At 42.2% G+C, this 23,945-nt stretch overlaps 1 protein-coding gene across 3 annotated transcripts in view; it reads left to right on the top strand.

Annotated features, from left to right (window-relative positions):
• ST3GAL6 (ST3 beta-galactoside alpha-2,3-sialyltransferase 6) overlaps window positions 1-23,945 on the top strand; it is a 77,416-nt gene that overhangs the window by 23,811 nt on the left and 29,660 nt on the right. For 2 of the 3 annotated variants that reach the window (XR_006280143.1, XM_038374132.2), the window contains exons 2-5: window positions 13,690-13,870; window positions 14,201-14,291; window positions 15,136-15,213; window positions 22,613-22,716. Coding sequence is in view for 2 of the 3 variants with exons in the window: in XM_038374132.2 (XP_038230060.1) it covers window positions 13,864-13,870; window positions 14,201-14,291; window positions 15,136-15,213; window positions 22,613-22,716 (280 nt within the window). In the remaining variant the exon portion in view is untranslated. Of the gene's footprint in view, window positions 1-13,689; window positions 13,871-14,200; window positions 14,292-15,135; window positions 15,214-17,436; window positions 22,163-22,612; window positions 22,717-23,945 lie in introns of those variants that run through there. The other variant, XM_043511495.1, reaches the window with a different exon arrangement.

Raw genomic sequence — 23,945 nt, 5'->3', positions numbered from 1 at the left:
ACACAAGTTCAAAATGTGAAAAAGGAACACCTTTGGTCTTGTATAGTTGCAGCCACCTTAACCAGTACAATTTTTGTTTGCACAAAGTTTTTGAAATATTGTGAACTTAGTTGCATTCCATAAACTATAAACCAGGAATGTTTTGGTGGAAAGATAATTTTGTTGCAAATATTTCTAATCATTCTTACTATTCAGTCTTTGCCCTACCTGTTGGGACTGCCAAAAGAAAGGTCTGTTGTGTAGGTGATACTTTATTATTATTATTATTATTTATTATTATTTTATATGTAGACAGCTGTTCATTGGGAGTTGCTGAGCCTGCTCAGTCCTGCCAAAACCATCCAGGCAATCTCCAGATTGTAAAAACTTTTGGTCACTATTGTCCCATCCAGGAGTTGAACCAGTGAACTAAATTAAAGTGTTCTGTGTTGGGGTGTCAAACATCTGTCCCATCTGGTGAATGCAGCTACTTGTTCTTTTTATGCAGCCCACAGGGCATGTCTAGATTCTGCAGTCTCCAGTTTGTTTTTCTTCTTTTGAAGTAAGTTTCTAGCCCTTGTGATTGCAAAAAAACTTCCAAACATGAGCCAGGGGTAAACTGATGCAATGTTACCTCCAGGAGCATGGAGACAGGCTGAAACAATGGCTCAGAGAGGCGTGAACTCTGCAGTCCCCTAGTAACCGCTCTGGAGTATCAACCACAATGATGACATTTTAATGTCAACAATAACTATGGTGTTGCTGATCCTCTAGTGGATGGAATAGGAAAATGGTTGAAGAGAAGCCCAGGAGGTAGACTTTGGGTATTGCTGCAGGGAAGGAAACTTAGAAGGAAGAACAAAGGAAAGATGTATAGACAAGGAAGAGGGAGAGAAATTGAGGAAGGGGAAAGAAGAGAAACAAAGGGCACAAATAGCAGTGATCCAAAGTTGGGGGAGTGAGGGGCATGGTGTGTCATATTCTTCCACTCCTTGATATTGAATGTGACAATAAAGTACTAAATAATAGTAAATAAAAAGTTTAGTTACTGCATTAAGGCCAGGTTCTAGCCTCCATCTTTGTGCAAACCTCCTATTGACATTACTGGGCAATGTTGTGGATGAAGAGAACTATGAAGTCCTACATTTATGTCCTGGATCGCAGACCAGAACTAAAAATGAATTTCAGCTCTCTCCACCAAGTAAATTTGCCACTCTGGAGTCCTATATTCTATTGTAGGCTTCATAACGATCCAGCCCCACATCAAGAAGTTGTTTTAAAATAAGAGAAGGGCATTGTGTGCAGTTAGGATGTGGATTTCCTCATGCGGGAAAGAACTGAGTGGTTTCTTTCTTTAACTTAAATGGCATGTAGAACTCAAATAGCAGTCACAAGCAGAACTTTGCCACAATTCTCGGAACTGTTGACTGCCGTGACCTTATTCCTTGTGTAGCATTGTTTTTAGTTAGGATCCCTTTTCCTTTATCACAATAGTGCTAACTTAAAAGAAATTTTCCAAAATACCAACTCTCTGATGCCAAATGTATTGTTTTCTTGATGCATTCTTCCTAAAACACGTCTAGTCCAACCAATTCCAAAGAACATGAAAGATGTCCCTGTATAAACTTAGACTGTAAATTCCCCAAGGTGTTTTGCAGAATTTTATATAAACTTTCAATGGATAATATTAATGTTTATTTTTAAGCATTTTTTTTTCAGATTTTTGTCTATTAAAATTTTCAACAGTTGTAGCAAATTATGCGGGCAGGTCAGACAATGGACGGGGTCAGACTTGCTATTTAATGACAGGAAACGCTGAGATTCAAAAAGTTAAAGTTTTACAATCATTAAAATGCAAATTGTCAACATTGCAGGTCAAAATATACAAATTAAATATCCTTAAACTCCAATAGGTTCTTAAGCAGCATTTTTCTTACTTTGCCCTATTTGTAAACTTCAGTTGTCATTGATGGAAATATTTTTGGTCGGTGGGTGTGGGTGTGTGGTGAAATTGATGTTTACTGACCGTTACCAATACAAATCTAATTCTTCCAAGCCTAGCCATAGTAGCCATGGCTTTGTATATGTTTTTACTATGCCCTAGCACAGGGGTTCTCAAACTGGGGGTTGGGTCCCTTCAGTGGGTCCTGAGGTTATTACACGGGGAGTCGCGAGATTTCAGCCTCCATCTCAAGCCCTGCTTTGCCTCCGGCATTTATAATGGTGTTAAAGAAACAAACAAGTGTTTTTAATTTATAAGGGGGGTTGCACATGGAGGCTTGCTGTGTGAAAGGGGTCACCAGTACAAAAGTTTGAGAACCACTGTCCTAGCATAATAGAACCCTGGCTCTGATTCAGGCCTTCGGGTGTTAACTACAAAAGAAGTATAACAAACAATAATGATTATATTCAGGGCCAAATTCTTTTTTCTTTCACACCAGTGAAAATCTGGAGTAGCTCCACTGAAGTCAATGGAATTACTTTGGGTTTGTGCTGGTATAATTTGAGAGAAGAAATATCTACATGGAGTTATTCCAGATTTACCACTGCTGCAGCTGAGCCATATTTAACTCTTGGTAGAGTTAAGCCTTTAGCACCACGGGGTCCTGATCTGTGACTTGTCCTCCTAGACATTACGGTATCACAAATAATTAATAATAATAATACTTAGCTCAACTTATATTTTAAATCAAGATTGCCACACCTCTTGTCCCTGATTTTGCATTCAAATTTCTTTTTTTTTTGTTCTTCAATTTTAAATGCAATTTTTATGGATTTAGACTGAGTTTTTCACAAGAAACTAGGGGATTTGGCCACATATACTCCCCCTTACTATTAATGGGAAGTGAGGCTAAATCTGCAACTCCCATTAAAATCAGTGGGAGCTGTGTGGCTAAATTTCCTAGTCAGTCCTGAAAATCTCCACTTCATTATTAAAAGGAAAAGCCAGTGTCCTCTTTTAAAATGAGACTGGAGCTAGGGCTTTGGGAAACATTCACATGTAATGAGGCAAAACTCCCTGGGTTTGTGGTTTTATTGGGAACTTTCTGAATTAACTTTGGTAGATTTGTAGTTTCTGGTAGAAATTGAGTGGGTTTGCATGATGAATTTTGACCCAAAGCTGGGCAAAACTTGACTAGTTTCAACTGGGCTTTAGACTTTCTGGGGGGGGGGTTTCTTTGGGATGGTGAAGGGTTGTTTATTTGATCCTCACACTCTGGGCTGTGTGAACCCATGTCAATAGAAAACAATGATTCATATAGCTCTGTTACGTGTCTTCCTTTTAGAATGTTTTCTTTCTTCAGAACTGCAGATAGCAGACCCTTTGTCAGAGAGTAATGAAGTGTGCATGAAGGCGTAATCCGCTACTGAGATGTGTACATGGCTATTAATTAGGGCTGTCAAGCGATTTAAAAAATTAATCGCAATTAATCGCACTGTTAAACAATAATAAAATAACATTTATTTAAATATTTTTGGATGTTTTCTACTTTTTCAAATAGATTGATTTCAGTTACAACACAGAATACAAAGTGTACAGTGCTCACTTTATTTTTGATTACAAATATTTGCACTGTAAAAAACAAAAGAAATAATAATTTTCAGTTCACCTAATACAAGTACTGTAGTGCAATCTCTTTATTATGAAAGTTGAACTTACAAATGTAGAATTAGGTTGGAAAAAAAACTGGATTAAAAAATAAAACAATATATCACTTTACAGCCTACAAGTCCTCTGTCCTACTTCAGCTCAGACAAACAAGTGTGGTTACAATTTGCAGGAGACAGTGCTGCCTGCTTCTTTTTTACAATGTCACCTGAAAGTGAGAACAGGCATTCACATGGCAATGTTGTAGTTGGCGTCGCAAGACATTTAGGTGCCAAACGTGCTAGAGATTCATATGTCCCTTAATGGTTCAACCACCATTCCAGGGGACAAGCATCCATGCTGATGACAGGTTCTGCTCGATAATAATACAAAGCAGAATGGACCGAAGCATGTTCATTTTCATCATCTGAGTCAGATCCCACCAGCAGAAGGCTGATTTTCTTTTTTGATGGTTCGGGTTCTGTAGTTTCCGCATCTGAGTGTTGCTCTTTTAAGACATCTGAAAGCATGCTCCACACCTCGTCCCTCTCAGATTTTTGGACTGCACTTCAGAGTCTTAAACCTTGGTTCGAATGCTGTAGCAATTTTTAGAAATCTTACATTGGTACCTTCTTTGCATTTTGTCAAATCTGCTGTGAAAGTGTTCTTAAAACAAACACGTGCTGGTTCATCATCCAAGACTGCTATAACATGAAATATACGGCAGAATGTGGATAAAATAGAACAAGAGACATACAATTCTCCCCAAGGAGTTCGGTCACAAATTTAATTCATGCATTTTTTTTTCTTTAAACAAGCATCATCAGCATGGAGGCATGCCCTCTGGAATGGTGACCAAAGCATGAAGGGGCATACAAATGTTTAGCATATCTGGGATGTAAATACCTTGCAACACCTGCTACAAAAGTGCCATGCGAATGCCTGTTCTCACTTTCAGGTGACATCGTAAATAAGAAGCAGGCAGCAGTATCCCCTGTAAATGTAAACAAATTTGTTTGTCTTAGCTATTGGCTGAACAAGAAGTAGGACTGAGTGGACATGTAGGATCTAAAGTTTTACATTTGCTTTGTTTTAAATGCAGTTATGTAAGAAAAAGAATCTACATTTGCAAGTTATACTTTCATGATAGAGATTTCACTACTGTACTTGTATGAAGTGACTTGAAAAATACTATTTCTTTTGTTTATCATTTTTTGAGTTAATCGCGTGAGTTAACTATGATTAATTGACAGCCCTACTATTAATTGCTTCCTGCTTTCTCAAACATTGTACAGCATGTCTCTTTAGTTATTGTCATGTGTTCTGTTGATTTTTTACATTTGGAGAAGAAAGCTTCAGTCCAGTGTTACTGCTGCATGCCAAGACTTATGGGGAAACCAGTTAAATTGACTCAAACTCTGTTGACCTTCAGAGTAAGCAGTAAGGCCTGTTCATTTGCCAAGGTTTTTTAGAAGAGGAGCTAGAGAGGGAATAGTTGGATTGGGGGAGCCCTAACACATGGCTGAGGAAAAGTCATAATTGTCTGGGTTTATATTGTTAATTCTCAGTGTGTCTTTTATATCATGTGCAATTTATAAATGAAAACATAGCTTGATCTGGTTAAAACTGAACATTTAGAGGATAATCTATGGTATGACAGCGTGGAAAAAAATCTTATAGTAACATAGTATTGTGATTGACATGTATACATGTCAGTTTGACCTGAATTTTAGAATTGCTAAAATACCCACAATTCTAGTTGAAGTAAATGGAGATTCAGGTGCCCAGCATCTCTGAAAAATCAGGCTCTCAGTCGACAGCTAAGATTCCAATAGAGCATGCAGTAAGTAGGTTGGTGTTTTTTTTTTTTGTTTTTGTTTTTTTTACAACATTTAGCAAGGCAGGAGTCATAGAAGTATAGGGCTGCCAGGGACCTTTAGAGAGGTCATCTAGTACAGCTTGCTCTGCTGAGGTAGGATCAAGTAAGCCTAGGCCATCCCTAGGTGTTTGTTCTCATCTCTCCAGTGATGGAGATTCCACAGCCTCCCTTGGAAGCCTATTCCAGAGCTTAACTAACACTTATCGTCAGAAAGTTTTTCCTAATATCTAACATAAATCTTCCTTGCTGCAGATTAAGCCCATTTAACCACTGATCTTGCATGAAATGACAAAGTGTTAAACCATCCCTGATTTGATTAGGGACGAGACCCTGCTTGATTTGTTTTCTTTAAAGGTGTTGATGGGCCAAGGAGGGAGAGCGTCTTCTAAGATGAGAAGGTGCTAGTGTTAAGACTCTGTACTCTGCCTATGGCACAAACTGAGCCAGCCATGGTGACTACTTGCTGGGTGCCAGACATCAGCTAAATATTTTATTCAGAAAATCACCTTGCTTATGAAAATGAAGGCAGGTTGAGGGTGAAAAGAAGGGTTAGAATAAATTTCCGCTTAGTCTTGCATTCTTCACAAGGTGCTTTGAGCCCAAGGATATGCCAGTCTGGGGTGAGTTACTGGCCTCAGAAGCAGCGTGGAGTAGGGAAGTGCAGGTATGTGTAAAACAGGTACTAATGCAGAAGTCTCCCTAAAGCCTTGGGACAAAATGAAACCATGATGGTGTTTGTCTGTGCAGGGCCCAGTTGGAGGTGCTTTGCTTTCCCTTAACTGAGCCGGCTGGCAGGCTGTGCTGATGGGGAGCAGAATGGTTGTGTTGGCTCTATAACAGAGGGGGGCAAACTATGGCCTGTGGGCCACATCCAGCCCATGGGACCCTCCTGCCCTGAGCACCTGGCTTGGGAGGCTCACCCCCCAGCCCTTCCCCTGTTGTTCTCCATCCCCTGCAGCCTCAGCTCACTGTGCCGCCGGCACAATGCTCTGGGCACTGTCTCTCCTGGGGCAGCGCAGCTGCAGAGCCTGGCCTGACCCGGTGCTCTGTGCTGCGCGGTGGTGTGGCTGGCTCCAGCGCCGCCAGCCACCAGTGCTCCAGACAGCGTGGTAAGGGGGCAGGGAGCGGGATGGGGGGTTGGATAGAGGGCAGGGGAGTTCTGGGGATGGTCAGGGGACGGGGATGTGGATAGGGGTCAGGGCAGTCAGAGGGTGGGGAATGGGGGTTGTATGGGAGCAGGGGTCCTGGGGGGGCAGTTAGAAAGGAGAGGGGGGTTGGATGGGGTGGTGGGGGACAGTCAGGGGCATGGGTTCCAGGGGCAGTCAGGGGACAGGGAGAAGGGGTGGTTGGATGGGGCAGGTGACCCGAGGTGGGGGGGAGAGGGAGGAGTCAGGAACAAGAGGAGGGATTGGATGGGGCAGCGGGGAGCAGTCGGGTGGGGGTGCTGTGGTGGTCAGGGGACAGGGATGGGTGGATGGGGCAGGGATCCCAGGGGGGCCGTCAGGGGGCGAGAAGCGGTGGGGAGGGTCAGTTGGGGGTGGGGGCCGGGCCACGTTTGGCTGTTTGGGGAGGCACAGCCTCCCCTGACGGGCACTCCATACAATTTTGGAAACCCGATGTGGCCCTCAGGCCAAAAAGTTTGCCTGCCCCTGCTCTATAAATACTATGCTGTTGCAGTCCCTAATGTGATACTAACCTGATCCTGAAATAAAGGCAGGCCAGCCTTCAAATACTAAAAACAACTTGCTGACCCTTCTGAGTGCCGCCAATGTACTGTGCAGCAATGCACAGCTAAACTGCTGGCTGCAAGAGCAGGTGAAATACAGAACAACAAGATGGCAGTCTTGTCATCTACCACCTTCCCTGCTGAACACCACTGGTGGAGAATAAGTACTGGGGAAAATACCTGTTGCTAAGGAAATTCCAGCCCACCTCCTCCCTGCTTCTGAAGTACTATGTTCTGTTCCTGGAGAAATAAGTGGAAAAAATCCCCTACAGAAAGCTCACTCGCTGTGGGGAAGTACATGCTGTCTTCAATGGAGGCAGTGTCTGTGGGAGTGCATGGCTCATTCAGTAGTGTGCCAGCAAGAGGAGGTTTCAGCTTCCACAAAGCAAACAAACAAAACCACCTCTGCCTCTATCATTCAGATGGATTGGACAGGAATACCCATAAATTATAAATTCTGTCCAGATCAGTGGATCCAACACAGGGGAAACTTTTTTTTTTTTAACTGGTAATAGGAGCACTTTTGTTGCAACACACCAGCAGGAAACCAACGATGCCATTTTCACAGTAGAATCTCAATGCAGGCCGTCGTGGCTTAGTGTGGAAATCTGTGAAGCAGATTTAGAACGACTTGCCCATTTAGAAATGTTATGTAAGTAAGTTGAACTAAGACACTATTGAACTGACCATGCACAGCTGGAGAGCAAAACATTGTCCTAGACCCAAACCCAGGAAATGGAGTATTAATTCAGAGACGTTTCATGATGATATTCAATTCATTTCCCAGCCTCATTTAAACAAATGATTTTTTTTTCTTTTTTTTTTTTTAAAGAACACTGTCTTTTGCTAAATTGATGGCATTGAAAGCAAGGAAAAATGGCAAAAAAGGGGAAGAGAGTTCAGGACTAGGTAAATGTAATAAAATAAGATTAGCAAGATAAGGCCCTATCACAATTCTTTCGTGTAATGCCCATTACCATATTTCTTTCCTGAAAAAGAGCAGAGATATCAAATTATGCAAAGATATTTTGTAACAGATAGCAAAACATAGAAAAAGTCAGAATTAATGCAATGCACTAACTGAGCTGTAAATATATCCTTTAAACCTACTCTACTGGGTATGTGTATTGGCAGTTTATGAAGTTATTTTTAAACATTTAAGTTCTGGAATTAGCACTGCCTGTGTTTATCTTAACGAGCAGGAGGCCCACAGGAAATGTACTGCAGCGCCAACTACAGGAAAACAATATAAAGTTTTGTATTACAGTATTGCTACCTCAAGCAGTCAAAAATCATGAGTTGTGCCCCCCAAAATTACCAGATTGTCTTAAATATCCATGAGATTAAAAAACAACAACAACAACAAAAAAGTTTGGTTTTGTTTTTTGCCACTGGCTTTTGAACTTTTAGGTTTCACTCACTCCAATTTTCAGCTTTTCTCCACAGCTATGAGGGCTGGAAACTTACTTTGTTTTAAAGAAAGCTGAGATTCTTATGCAAACTTTTAATTGCTGCAGCTAGGTTTTGAAGCAAAACATTAAATATCACAAGACTCGCGATTAAATTGCGAGAGTTTGCAACACTGGTATTATTTATTTAAATTGCACCCAAAATCTGCTTTATAGAACTGATAAGGTAGAAGGCACAAGGAAGAAACCCCTGTGAGCCCCTAAAGGCTTGTCTTCACATACAGCACAACAGCAGCACAACTGCACGGGTGCAGCTGTAGCACTTTAGTGAAGATGCTACTACACCGGCAGAAGAGCTTCTCCCATTGGTGTAGTTGAGCGGTTCTCAAACTTTAGCGACCCAAGTACCCCCATTTTGATTTAAATGTGATTTAAATTGATTTAAAATTTTTGATAAAAATGTGGTGGGCAAAGCCAACTTTGCCTATATACCTCTGGTGTCCTCAATGGATAAAACTCACTATTGGGGAAAGGATAGCATGGTTTTCAATGTAATACAAATGATCCCTGTTCCTGTAGGTTCTCCCTTGTAACTTAATAGCAATGCCCCACTCACTGGAGCCTAGATCCTTACATCTTTTAATTCTGGTTCCATTTATCAAACCAGTCTAAGGGGGGAGGACTTGAATTATGCAATGGATTTTTAAAGTCCCTTAAAAGAAAAAGTTAGCTTGGGCAACTTCTGCTTTCAGTTATGTCCATACCACCCCATTGGCTTCAGGTGAGTAACCTAGGGATAAATGAGGGTAGAATGTCCCCAAATCTTCTTCATCAGTTTGGTTTCTGATCTTTCATAGCTCAAACCATTATGCCCATACCATTCAGTGTCCCACTGAAGTGGCTCTTGATGCAAGCCAAGCCAAAGATAACATGACATCTTTCATCGGATATAGGCAGTGCACATTGGTTGCCTAAGACTTTGCATCAAAACTCTCTGTCTTCAATTGCTTATTTTCTTGAAACCTTTGGGTCTGAAATTGTCCATGTCTGATGTTTGCTTTGTGTGTATTTATTGATTGATTGATTGATTGATTGATTTGACGGGGGAGGAAAACCAGTAAATGCTGTCAATGTTAAAAATGCAACCTAATTTCTTCAGCAAATGAGGCAAGGATCTTATGGATCACAGCATAATTCACTGCACAAACTTCTCTGATCCTGTGGAAAAAACAGTATTTTAGCATGTGATTAAAGATTGTATCATAATGCATAATTCATAAAGGGGCAAGGTTAAGGTTGCATGAGCAATCTTTAATTCTGGCATTGTCTAGCTTCTGAGTGCTTTACTTTGTAACCTTGGTGATGGTCTTTTAACATAGCTGTTCCATATGGAATTTCTATATAAATGAAAATAGTGACATTTTGTAATATGCCTCTTGACTATGACTTCAAGAGTATGACGACTTGTATTCTTTTGTTTAGTAAATTTCTTTGCAAGGGTAAAGGGATACTAAGTAGTTATTAAAAAACTTAGATATACATTTTCCAATGCTTAAAATCTAAACTGAAATATAGTTTATGAGCTGAGAATTCAACCTTTTTTTTTCTATTTAGAATTCATTAGTAGTTCTAACAAAAGCGTTTAGGGGCTGATTTGCCTCTCATTAGCACTGCTTTTACACAGTTCTGATTCCACTAGGCGAGATTCTCTGCTGATATAAATTGGCATAGCTCCACTGAAGTCAATGAAATCAGTGAAGTCAGCGATTTGCTACTGCTGAAATCTGACCCATTGTCTTCAACTGATTCACTCCTGATGCGTACTGATTGAAGTGGGAGGAGAATCAGGCTCTTAGTATTTCTTACTTATCAATGTATCATTGTCTTCTGCTGTGTAGGTGGGTGGGTCAGAGAGTCTCTATTTTGATAGCTGTATTCCCGATAATGTCACAGCAAACCTGGTAGCTGAGCTTTGTGACTTTGTCCTCACCCATAACTATTGCACATTTAGGGACATCGTATACCTTCAAATCAATGGCACTGCTATCGGTACCTGCATGGCCCCACAGTATGCCAACATTTTTATGGCTGACCTAGAACAAAGCTTCCTCAGCTCTCGTCCCCTAATGCCCCCACTCTACTTGCACTACATTAATGACATCTTCATCATCTGTACCTGTGGAAAAGAAGCCCTTGAGGAATTCCACCATGATTTCAACAATTTCCATCCCACCATCAACCTCAGCCTGGACCAGTCCACATAAGAGATTCGCTTCCTGGACACTACAGCGCTAATAAGCAATGGTCACATAAACACCACCCTATACCGGAAACCTACTAACCGCTATACTTACCTACATGCCTCCAGCTTTCACCCAGATCACACCACACGATCCATTATCTACAGCCAAGCTCTACGGTACAACCGCATTTGCTCCAACCCCTCAGACCGAGACAAACACCTACAAGATCTCTATCATGCATTCTTACAACTACAATACCCACCTGCTGAAGTGAAGAAACAGATTGACAGAGCCAGAAGAGTACCCAGAAGTCACCTACTACAGGACAGGCCCAACAAAGAAAATAACAGAATGCCACTAGCCATCACCTTCAGCCCCCAACTAAAACCTCTCCAACGCATCATCAAGGATCTATAACTTATCCTGAAGGACGACCCATCACTCTCACAGATCTTGGGAGACAGACCAGTCCTTGCTTACAGACAGCCCCCCAACCTGAAGCAAATACTCACCAGCAACCACACATCAAAACCACTAACCTAGGAACCTATCCTTGCAACAAAGCCTGTTGCCAACTGTGTCCACATATCTATTCAGGGGACCATCATAGTGCCTAATCACATCATGCACACTGTCAGAGGCTCATTCACCTGCACACCTACCAATGTGATATGTGCCAGCAATGCCCCTCTGCCATGTACATTGGTCAAACTGGACAGTCTCTATGTAAAAGAATAAATGGACACAAATCAGACATCAAGAATTATAACATTCAGAAACCATTCGGAGAACACTTCAGTCTCTTTGGTCACTCGATTACAGACCTAAAAGTTGCAATTCTTCAACAAAAAAAACTTCAAAACTGACTTCAACGAGAGACTGCTGAATTGGAATTAATTTGCAAACTGGATACAATGAATTTAGGCTTGAATAGAGACTGGGAGTGGATGTGTCATTACACAAAGTAAAACTATTTCCCCATGTTTATTCCCCCCTCCCCCCACTGTTCCTCAGACGTTCTTGTCAACTGCTGGAAATGGCCCATCTTGATTATCACTACAAAAGATCCCCCCCCCCCCCGCTCTCCTGCTGGTAATAGCTCACCTTAAGTGATCACTCTCTCGTTACAGTGTGTATGGTAACACCCATTGTTTCATGTTCTCTATGTATATAAATCTCCCCACTGTATTTTCCACTGAATGCATCTGATGAAGTGAGCTGTAGCTCACGAAAGCTTATGCTCAAATAAATTTGTTCGTCTCTAAGGTGCCACAAGTACTCCTTTTCTTTTTATAAAAGGTTTGGTTTTTTTGTTTGTTTGTTTCCCCCTCCTCTCCTGCTGGTAATAGCTCTTGTTCCAGTGTGTATGGTAACACCCATTGTTTCATGTTCTCTATGTATATAAATCTCCCCACTGTATTTTCCTCTGCATGCATCCGATGAAGTGAGCTGTAGCTCACGAAAGCTTATGCTCAAATAAATTTGTTAGTCTCTAAGGTTCCACAAGTACTCCTTTTCTTTTTGCGGATACAGACTAACATGGCTGCTACTCTGAAACCTAACAAAAATTGTTGTGTTCGTTTCCTTGCAAAGGAGTCCCATACCTGACATTCTGTACTCATGTAGAGCATTGCTAACAAACAGGCTATGCTAAATATAGTTTCCTTGCAGTTTTAGGGAGGGGCTTGTGGAAATCAGAGTTTCACTTTGTACCCCTAAAATGGAAGAAGACTGGACTATGACAAAAAGCATGCAGTCTAGATTAAGTTAAAGGTGTGGAGGAGATGCTAGGGGAGGGTGATATGTGAGGGGTTGAGGTTGAAAGAGCAGTCTAGGCTAATACAATTCAAAATAGTAAAGCAAGGCAATGTTGGGGGTGATATCATGTCCGTCCTTCCTTTCTTTGAAATATAATTTGTTTATTGCATGAGTTCCTTACTTGTGGATGCCATTACAAACCCTGGCTCCAATCCTGCAATCAGATCCATCAGGAAGGGTCTTGAACTTAATGGATTTCTGAGCAGGTGCATGGATCCTCCCTCAGGATCAAGGTCTATATGTACTGTAATACTTTTGTCATTCAGCTTTCTGTGTGTTTTCATGCTGCGGTAATCTGGATATGGCAATAGGCTGTAGCAGTATAATGCATTAGTGTCATACAGTCACCTTTTTTATGTTTGTTATGAGTCAGGGAGATGTAATTCAGTGTCTTAAAACTGCTAGGAAAAGAAAAACAAACCAAGCCTAGTGCTGCTTAAAACAAGCCACAGCAGGATGTTCATAGAGTTACAAGGTCAAAGGCAGAGCACTTTCAGCTACCTGAGAAATATACCAATATGTGTATATTGGTGTAACTGATTTCATTAGGGTATGGTTCATTAGCATTAAATCTTTTTCAAAAACATGTAAAAAGCATGGGGCCCGCATATGCAACATATCGGTCTACTAAGAATGCCTTTTCATAATAGAGGGAAAAGTGAAAATAATAGAGTACATCTTTCTTTTGCAAATTTCTACATCATTTTGTGGCCAAACAGCTACTTTCAGAGGGTTAAGTGGCAGACGACATACTGATAGCTATTGAAAGGGCAGTGTGGTGATTTGAAGGATGGTTCATTTGAAACTGTCACTTTTCCTCTTCCACCACTTCCCGTGGTCTGGCCCAGCTGCTTTTTAATTTTGATTGTTTTCTTAAACCACTTAAATTAGGTGAAAACTTTAACTTTTATTTATTTATTTTATTTTTAATCTTTTCCTGCTATTCCTCCCAAATTAAGTAGGTGCTTGAGTGCTCTCCTGAACTTGGACCTAAGTTTTTTCCTCCTACCCATTTAAAATAATGAGTAGCATTCTTCTCTCCACAGTGCAGTCACTGTCATGAACGGATGGAAGTTAGAGGACAGCTGTGACATCATTAAGAAGGCCGAAGAAGCTAATCACAACATGCCTTTGGACATTCCATTATTGATCAAAGCCTGACTTTACTAAAATGTGATGGGGGGAAAAGAAAAAGGCAGCATCAATTAAAAGTTAGCAATATGACAGGTAGGTTTCTGAGATCATATCCTGGCCTATTTCAATGCCATTAGCCAGTATATTTGTTTAACTATGCAAATCAATCAGTTTATACTCTCACAGTGGAATATTCATGTTTATAAATGCAGAGGAACATAGCATTCAGTTGCTGTTCCTGCACTCTTGAATGCCCAAACTTAAGAGACCCAGTAACCTTATTTGCAGATTTTTAAGGCCTGAGGAACCATTTTGACTGAATGAAATGCAGTTAATAGTGATGTTGAGAGTTTGCACCATTCATCAGAATATGTTTGTGGAAATAAGTATAAAACAAAAGTGTTTTATCTTATTGCATTTCAGGTCTGCCAGTCATGAGACGGATTCTGCTGGTGATTTTCCTGGCTGTTGTTGTTATGTATGGTATACTTCTGTGGAAAACAAATGTGTTTTTGTAAGTTTAATTTCTGCTGGGATGATGATGGGATCCATGAAGGGATTTAGGTGTTACAACGCTCTGGCCCTGGCTACCCTTGCGAGATACAGCGCAATAAAGCCGCCCAGAGCACTGTACCTCACTCCCCATCCACACTGGCAAGGCACGTACGGCGCTGTCTCTCTGCGGCTACAGTGCCGCTGGTACTCCACCTCCCCGAGAGGATTAACAGCTGTTGCGCATTGGCTGAGATGCTCCAGCTCCAGTGTAAACGGGGAGTAACGTTATTATGCACTGATTTACCTCCGGAAACTCCCCATAATCCTTTTAACTGAAGCATCCTCTCTTGTTTCGTTGTGAACTCTGGACGTGGAAGTGCCGTTTCAAAGCTCCGTTGTGGGGGCTGATTATCAAAAAAAACAAACACAGCTACTGTTTGCTTTGAATGAGTGAGAGACAGGCAGGGGGGCTCCGTTGGAGTGCCGACAGCTAATTTTGCTTGAAGAGAGAGTTATGTATCTCCACACAGGGCCCTAACACCTGATCTCCAGTTGTAGCAGCTTTAATAACTACTAGGTAATGAAGATGGGTATCTTGGAGCAGCACTGAATGATAAAAGCCTTACCAGTAAGAAGCATAGTATTAAGGAGTAAAATTAACGTGAAAGCAAACAGAAGATTTACTTGCAAACCTTTATTTGGTCCTACATTTGTGTTTTATTCATTGGTGGGATCTGTTGACATCAGTAGAACTAAAAATCAATGTATTGAACTTGGTTGTCAAAGTTTCCCACCCGGTCACTGCCGCCTGCTTTAGTTGCCTGTTCAATTCATATTAATTCTTTAATAATCTTTTCTTTTAGGCTGCCGCCTACAGCTATACAAAGAAAAACTGGACTAGAGACTTGTAAATTGGAGCCACCATTTGCATCTTTATTGAAGTAAGTCCAAACTGTGGGTGAGGATGTGCTAACTGAAGAGAGATTTTAGTTATCAACACATTTTGACCATTAATATTTTTCATCTTAACTACTCAATCAGATGTGACCCTCAGGGTCAGTTTCCTGAGTACGCATGAGCTGCTTTGTGCCACTCTGTTCACACAGAGCAGCTGTGTGGTCACTTTACATCACCAGGACGGCACAAAGCAGCCAGAATATACTTATGAATCTGTAGTGAATAAATAATTATATTTAATTATTTAATAAAAGTGAATTTATTTCCATAATGGAGACACAATATAACAGCTTTTCATGCTTGTACCGTAAATAAAGCCTTTTTTTCTAGAACTCAGTCATTCCGGGGCTTCATCTGATTTTTCAGGGATCTGTGCTTCCACAGTTGCTTTCAGCATCTCTAAAAATCAGGCTATTAAACTGTAAACCTATCACACTCCAATCAACAGGCTAAAGCCATGGGTCCAATTCTACCTTCACTGAAGGCAGTGGGGTTGCATGGCTATAACTGAGGACAGAATTTTACTTGGGATGTTACTCAGACAGTAATCCAGGGAGATTTTTGTGCATTTAGGGCCTGATCCAAAGCTCACTGAGGTTAGGGGGAATATCACTGCTGACTTGAGTGATTTGGGCTCTAAAAGTCCAACATTTGGAGGTGCTTTCTTAACATTCTGTGGCAATACCTACAATTCAGTGGAATTGTGTCTAGTTCAAAGGCCAAAAAATGTGCTCATCCAATCAGGAAACAGGATTAGTTACATGGTATTATTTCTAACTACCACAGCTCAAATCTGTGAAAATGGACTTGAGTACACATGGTGAACGGTCTGATCAATCCATAGAGTTAAGAATGAAATAAAATTTGTTGGATAAATTTTGAACAACAAATACATTTGGGGAAATTATCTGCCTATGGACACCATATGCATAGAAAATACTGGATGAATTTAATCTAAACGATAAATCTCAGCTCAATTTAGGACTGAATAAGGACCTCAGGACTCGGCTATATGTTTCTATTTAGTTTGTTTTTTAATGGAAGTATACTTTCATTCTTGAAACTCATATCACATTGAAGATGGAACTCCAGCTTATTCTGGAAATCAATGCATCAAATGAGTCAAAATTAATTCCACCTTTAATGAAATATGTGAGTTTTAATGTCTGTATTTCCATGAACTAAAAAAGTGGGTAACTGATGGTTTACTTTCCATCTCTCCTTTGTACACAAGGAATGTTTGATTAGCCTCATCCTCAGGCATAACACAACAGCTTCTACTCCATTTAAGGAAGCAAAAGTACAAGTATTTTGTTTTTATTGTAATTTGAGAGGTAAAAGGAAGAAGAATTAAATTACTCCTCAGGGAATTCTGCACCAAAAAATTAAAAATTATGCGCACAATATTTTAAACTTCTTCTGCAAAATTCTGCAAATTTTATTTGTCAATAAATAAATGTGGCTCCAGCATGGCAGTGAGGAGCACAGGCCACTGGCTGCACTGAAGTGGCAGATCACCCTGAAGCCCCCATCTCCCCCGGTACAGGGACTAGGCAGTGAGGCTGCACCTGACCCTGACATGGTGCAAGGCCTGGGCCTGCCCCAGAAACACCCGAGGGCCCTGCCCCTCTGTGCCAGGTGCACCAAGTGTGGGTGGGCAGGCTCAGCCCAGCAGAATCCAAATGTGGAGGGACTTAGTGTTGGGTGAGAGGTTTCTGTGTGGGACAAATCTGGGTGCAGGGGGCTCAGTGGGAGATCTCCATTGTCATTTTAATGCTTTGTTGCTCTTTGAATGATGGTCCCTATTGCGTTCCACTGAGGGTTTATGCATGCGCCTAGAGCCGGAGAATTTGAAGGTTGAATGGTCTGCTCATTCACCCTTGCTTCGCCTCATGGTTTCGTCCAAGGTGATAAAGGGCAGGGTGGACTGACCGAGCCTCCAGTTTCTTCTCATTGCTGTATGGTCCTGGTCAGAGCTGCTAGTGTCCTGTAGTCAGTGATGCACTTAAATAAATAAATAAATAAATAAATAAACAGTTTTACAATTGCATATAGTTAGTTTTATTCTGGTTTTTGTTGTTTTTAGTGTATAGTCATCATTTTTAAGAGATAAGAGACTTTGGGGAATCTACTTACCAATGCCGTACCCCCTCATCTATTCCCCCATGCCACATCCAAGCCTAGGTATTGGATTATGCTGAAGATGACTGGGTTCAAGATCTGTGCCTCCTTTCCTTGTTCCTTCTCAGTTAGCAACAAGCACCAATACTGCCTCTACTTACTACTTGGGAGAAGCCCACATTTCATCAAGGTGCAGTATCTGCCTGTCCTTCCCAAGCCATACCTGGTTCTCTGCCTCAAGAAGCACCTCATAGAGGTTGCCATGAGGTTACAGTCAGATCCAGGCTGGGGAGTGCCCCCCCATGCATTGGCCTGAGAATCCCAGGAGCATGCCTCCGACCATGAAGATTGAGTCTTGTTTCGACGGTACCAGTACTACGGACCCCATGCTGGGGCCTCGTCAGGAGGCAAGGAAGCATGCACATAAGCATGGCCTGGTAAATCTTCTTCCATGCCCCTAAGGATGATGCACCTTACATGAGTTCCACCCATGGAGAAATGGTGTGTTCCAAGGCTTGCAAGCAAGACAAGAAATCACACAGATCAGTGGTACCGAGCACTGAGCCACGCATGCCTTCCAAGTTGGCTCCCCTTAACTCAAGGGAACCGTCGATTTCAAGACAGTCCTCTGCTCCCATTCTGGCTACAGGGAGGTTGGAAATGACACCGGAGCAACATGAACTCTTTGCCCTGGGGGAACCAAGATCTCCATGCCTTACTCTGCTGCCTGTGCCTATTGAGGTACGATCTCCAACCCAGGGCTTACCTCAGTCAACTTATGCTTCCACCTATTTGCCTACAGTTTATATGGTCCACCAGTTCCAATGGTACCAATATCGGAACTGGGATCCGAGTTTTCATCATTGGAGGATTCGGATGAAGTGCAAAGGCCACTCATCTCCTACCACCAGTACAAGTACCCTAAGGGACCACCAGCTTTGTGGCAGTACCCTTATTTCCCCCAACAGAGGAGCCACTGGTATCTCACTCTATGGGGCCCTCTGCAGTATCCGCTGGATCCATCCTGTTGGCCATATTGGGGGTCCTGGCCTCAATGTCCACCTTTGTAGCTTTCCCATTCAGCAAGAGAGGGTTCACCCTTATCCTTGCTTGGGGCACCCTCAAGTAGGTGTTTGGAAACAGTTTTGGAGGATGAGTCACTCAGTCCAGTTCTGACAGTATTGAACAGGAACGATTCCCATCATCCTCTCTAGATGCTGCTGCGACCTCAGCTTCTCTCACACCTGCCAGTTCCAGGATTTCCTACACAGGGTGTCTGAGGACCTTCATATTTCACTGGAAGAAGTACAAGGCAAGAAGCATTAGCTTCTGGTCATCCTTCATGCCTTGGTACTGACCAGAATTGCTCTACCAATCAATGATGCCATTCTTCAACCAGCTCAAACTGTTTGGCATACCTTGGCCATTTACACACCTAACCCACAGGAGGCAGAAAAAAGGTATTACCTACCAGATAAGAGGTCTGGGTTTCTATTCTCCCACCTCCCATTCAGTTCCCTCGTGATCCAAATGACAATGGAGCGGGCCAAGTGACAGCACCCACTCTCCACCCCAGCAGACAAGGAGGGCAAGTGGCTGGACCTTTTGGGTTGCAACGTTTTCTTGTTGGCTAGCCTTCTATTTTGGATCTCAAACTAGCAGGTCTTATTGGCCAACTATGATTTTATCAGTAAATTGGAGAACTTTACTGGCAAAGATTGAGCCCATTACCAGGCTATCCTGGTCGAGGGCAAACTTGTCACAGATTGAACAGACATCAAGAACAGCGCTTCAATCTGCTGTAAATGCAGTGGATACCTCTTCACGCACAATGGCTATGGAAATGGTGGTGCAGAGAGAATTGTGGCTGCATTCGTCTGATTTCCCCAGGGAGGTACAAAATAGCATAGAGGACCTCCCTTTCAATGAGTCTCCCCTGTTTAACCAGAAGACTAACAGTTCCCTTCACTTCCTCAAGGATTCCAGAGCCATGTTACGATCTCTGGTATCTATACCCCTGCACCCAAAAGAAAATTCTACCACCTACACAAAGGTTCAGGACTCCCCAGTTTTTCCACCAACAACCCTATGAACCACCTTGCAAGTGACAGAAGACCCAGAGATCCCGTCCTCCAGGACCACCTTCACAGCCTTCAGCATCACATGCTCATTTCTCTCAGAAGCGATACTTCTGAATGCACCTAGAGAGCCACCAACCACCTTGCCTCCTGCCATGCACCTGACCTACCCCCTTCGGGGTGGTCTAGCACTCTTTTTACCAGCTTGGAGTGCAATAAAAACAGATGGGTGGGTCCTGGATGATGTTCCACATGACTATACAATCGAGTTCACAAAGCTATCTCATCCACATCCCCTTCCCCAGTTCCTCCTCAGGGATCACACCCATGACAGCATACTCACTCTAGAGGTAGACTCTTGACTGCAGAGGGGAGTGATGGAACACATTTCTCTGAACTATCAGAGCATGGGGTTCTATTCCACTTATTTCTGGTACCCAAGAAGGACGGGTGGAGACCAATCCTGGACCTCCACCATCTTAATTGCTTCGTCTGTAAACTCAAATTTCATATGTTCACCTTAGCAGCCATCATGCTGGCATTAGAAAGAGAAAGAGGAAGAGGCATGTGGTTTATGGTTCTTGATATGTAGGATGCCTATTTTCACATAGACATCCATCCAATCCAGAGAAGGTTCTTGGGATCATGGTAGGCCCTCAGCACTTCCATTATCAGATCCTACCATTTAGACTTACTATTGCTCCATGGGTCTTCACCAAAGTTTTCTCTGTGGTAGTGGCCCAGCTCTGGCCTCCGATCTGTCCACCATTAGAGGAAGGAGAGCACTTTGGGGGATTGTCAGCAGAAAGTCCATGGTATGTCACTTGGGTGAATAGACTCTCTGGAGCCACAGCTGAAGACAGTGAAGGCGGTGGCCAAGGAGGGATAGGCAAGTCCTGACCAGAACAGGAGGACTGTTAACTAATTGGGCAACAAGTTCCTGCAGGATCTGGAATCTGTCCCTTGGCATGTAGGCTCATGCTGAGACCATGTTGATAAAGGTCCCTATGAACTCCAGGGACTGTGTGGGCACCAAACTTGATTTTTCGACATTTACACTTACACCCAGGGAGAAAATGAGTCTGAGTAACATGGAGGTCGAGGCTTGAGCCACATCTCTTGATCGCACTGCTAGTAGCCAATCATCGAGATAGGGGAATATAAGGACCCCATATGCCAGATATGGGCTGCTGGACAATGCTGTGAAGATGGTAAACTTTATAAAAGCTCTCCCTTGAATTCCAAAATCTTTTCCACTCTGTTATGAGATGGGGAGTGAGCACGTCAATCTATCGCTCCACATAGAGGTTCGATGGCTGTCATGAGGCCAGGCCATGGCATGTTTCTTGGAACTTCATTCTGAGGTCAAGGTATTCTTTACAGACCACTCATTCCCTCTCTCTCACTATCTGCATTATTCAGTCTGGCTTTTACGATTGGGATACTTGTCATATATAATTCTCTCGCCTGAATGATCTAAATCTAGGACTTCAAGGGCTGTGGAGTTGGAGTTATGGAATCACTGATAGGATCACCTATTTGAATGATGATGAAAAAAAGCTGGAATTCTGGGCTCGCTGAGTGGAGAAAAACAACACTGACATTTTCCCAAACATGCATGAATTCCTGACAACAAATGAATTACGGTTGCAGGACAGTGTTAAAGCTTGGGAGTCACCTAATTCGAATCGATATGAGCAATCACTCGAAGAAAAAATGGTTACTCACCTTCTCATATACAGTTCTCTATAACTGTTCTTCGAGATGTGTTGCTTGTATCCATTCCAAAACCACCCGCCTTCCCCTCTGTCAGAGTAACTGGCAAGAAGGAACTGAGGAGGCACCAGGTCAGCAGGGTCATGTATTGAGCGCCATGGAGGTGCCACTCCAGGGGGCTCCACAGGTGACCCGATGGGTGCTGCTAGGGGAAAAACTTTCTGACTATGCACGCAGTGCGCACACACCTAATTGAAATGGATATGAGCCACACGTCTCGAAGAAAAAGAGTTATGAGAAGATGAGTAACCATTTTTTCTTTAAGATGTGTGGTCCCTATCTGTATTCCAGTTCCACCCTCCGTCTCCTCTAATGTGGATCTGTTTAATTTGCAGTGGAGAAGGGACCGGAGCATGGTTGGTCCAGCCAGCCCTTTATCGCCTCAAAGTAAACTATGAGGCGAAGCAATAGCACATGCATGGACCAACGGACGCTACTTTCAAATTCTCCAGCTCTGGACACATGGTGCTCATGTGTAAACCCTCAGTGGAATACAGATAGGGACCACACATCTCAAAGAACTTCCAGTTACAGGTAAGTAACCTCCTCATCTAAGGCCAGATCCTGCAAGCTGCAGAGCATCTTCTGTGAGGTGCTGCATGTCCTCAATTCTTACTGAAGTCAAATCACTTGCACGCTCATTGAAGGGACGTTGTGCATGGAAGTCAATGGAAGGTGAAGGTATTCAGCGCTTTATAGGTTTGGATTTACCGTTTGTATGTTTGTTTGACTTGATTTGGCTACTTATTTCCTACAGTTTCTTCCTTTGTGTGATATAATCCTGCTAAACAGCTATTGAGGAGCCTCTGAATGAGCAGATAACCTGTCTCCTCTGTTCAGGTTCTGACACAGTGCCACTCCCCACAGAATCTGAGCACCTTCCAAACGTATTAAAGAGAACACAAGGAGATCTCTTCAGAGCAGAGCATCTAGTTAACCTCTGAGAAATCCCTCTCATGTAATTTTTTAAAAACCTTCATTAGATCTCCTCTCTTTTGCCTCCAGTGTGTATAAGAGTTTTTAATTTTCAAACCAAAGTTAATTGTGATTGTTGTAACATATTGCAGACTCTCTCAAACTTGGGGTTAGTTATCTGCTGGTGTGAAGGGGCACAGCTGTATGGATTTCAATGGGTCTGAGCCAGTTTACATCAGCAGAGAATCTGTCCCTCTGATTTTCTTTGTTTGAACTTCTTTATACTGTTACATTGTAAAACATTTTTCCCCATTCCACAGGCTGTGCTGTTTCCATGCATTCATTAGTCTCTCTAAAAAACTGATAGCATGCTATTTAAAGTATGATTTAAAAGGTTTTGAAAGCGATTGCTGGCATTGCTGGTTGATTCAAATGGGCATGGGTGTTTTGTATTAAAATTACTTTGTGTTCTTCCTTCTCACCCTTCTCTTAGAGGTCAGCAAATATATCCATTCCTATGTGTTAATGACTTCATGAAAGTAGCACTGTTCAATGGAAATGATAAGATTGAGTTACCTTATGGAATAAAGAGAGCAGGTAAGTATTTATTAGGGATGCATACAGTATTAAATGTAAGCTCTATCAATGGGTATGTCTACACTGCACACTAAGCCTAGGTCTGTGGGACCCGGGCTTGTGAACACCAGTGTTTCCACGCCTGTACTTGAGTGTCCACATTGCATTGTACACCTGGGTTTACAGTTGATGACCTGGGTCTCACAGCAGTGCTAACATATCCATACTACATTATGCAGACCTTCCGACTTGGGTCTGCAGCTTGACTATATCCACACTGCAAAGTGACAGGGCTTGGACCCAAGTCTGGCTCTGACACACTCCCTAGCAGGATCCTAGGACCTGGGTCCTGAGTGCTTGCTGACCCGAATCAGACTGATTTGTGTGTGGCGGGAAGGGAGGCTTGGACTCAAACCTGAGTCAGAGTCCAGGCTTAGTGTGCAGTGTAGACATCCTTAGCATCAATTATTAAATGAATCTTTACTTTTTTTTTTTTATTCGGGTACAGTACTATATAATATATACACACTACTAATGTTAGAGAAACAGTATTTGAAAAGGGTGATCCAATGGATATAGTGTAGTTGGACTTTCAAAAAGGTTTTGACAAGATCCCACATCAAAGGCTCTTAAGCAAACTAAGTAGTCATGGGATAATAGGAAAGGTCCTCTCATGGATCATAATTGTTAAAAGATGGGAAACAAAGGGATAAATAAATGGTCAGTTTTCAGAATGGAGACGGGTAACTAGCAATGTTCCCCAGGGGTATGTACTGAGACCAGTGCTGTTCAACGTAGTTGTAAGTGACCTGGGAAAAGGGATAAACAGTGAGGTGGCAAAGTTTGCAGATGATACAGAATTACTCATGATAGTTAAGTTCCAGGCAGACTGTGAAGAGTTACAAAGGGATCTCACAAAACTGGGTGACTGGGCAACAAGATGACATATGAAATTCAATTTTGATAAATGCAAAGTAATGCACATTGGAAAACATAATCCCAACTATACATACAAAATGATGGGGTCTAAATTAGCTGTTACCACTCAAGAAATATCTTGGAATCATTGTGGATAGTTCTCTGAAAACATCCGCTCAATATGCAGTGGCAGTCAAAAAAGCTAACAGAATGTCAGGAACCATTAGGAAAGGGTTAGATAATAAGACAGTAAATATCATAATGCCACTATGTAAATCCATTGCATAGCCATACCTTGAATACAGCATGCAGTTTTGGTCACCCCATTTCAA

This window comes from Dermochelys coriacea, chromosome 1 (genome assembly GCF_009764565.3).
Source record: "Dermochelys coriacea isolate rDerCor1 chromosome 1, rDerCor1.pri.v4, whole genome shotgun sequence".
Taxonomy (NCBI): domain Eukaryota; kingdom Metazoa; phylum Chordata; order Testudines; family Dermochelyidae; genus Dermochelys; species Dermochelys coriacea.
The sequence above is the reverse complement of the archived record's forward strand: the minus strand, read 5'-3'. Positions and strand labels throughout refer to the sequence as shown.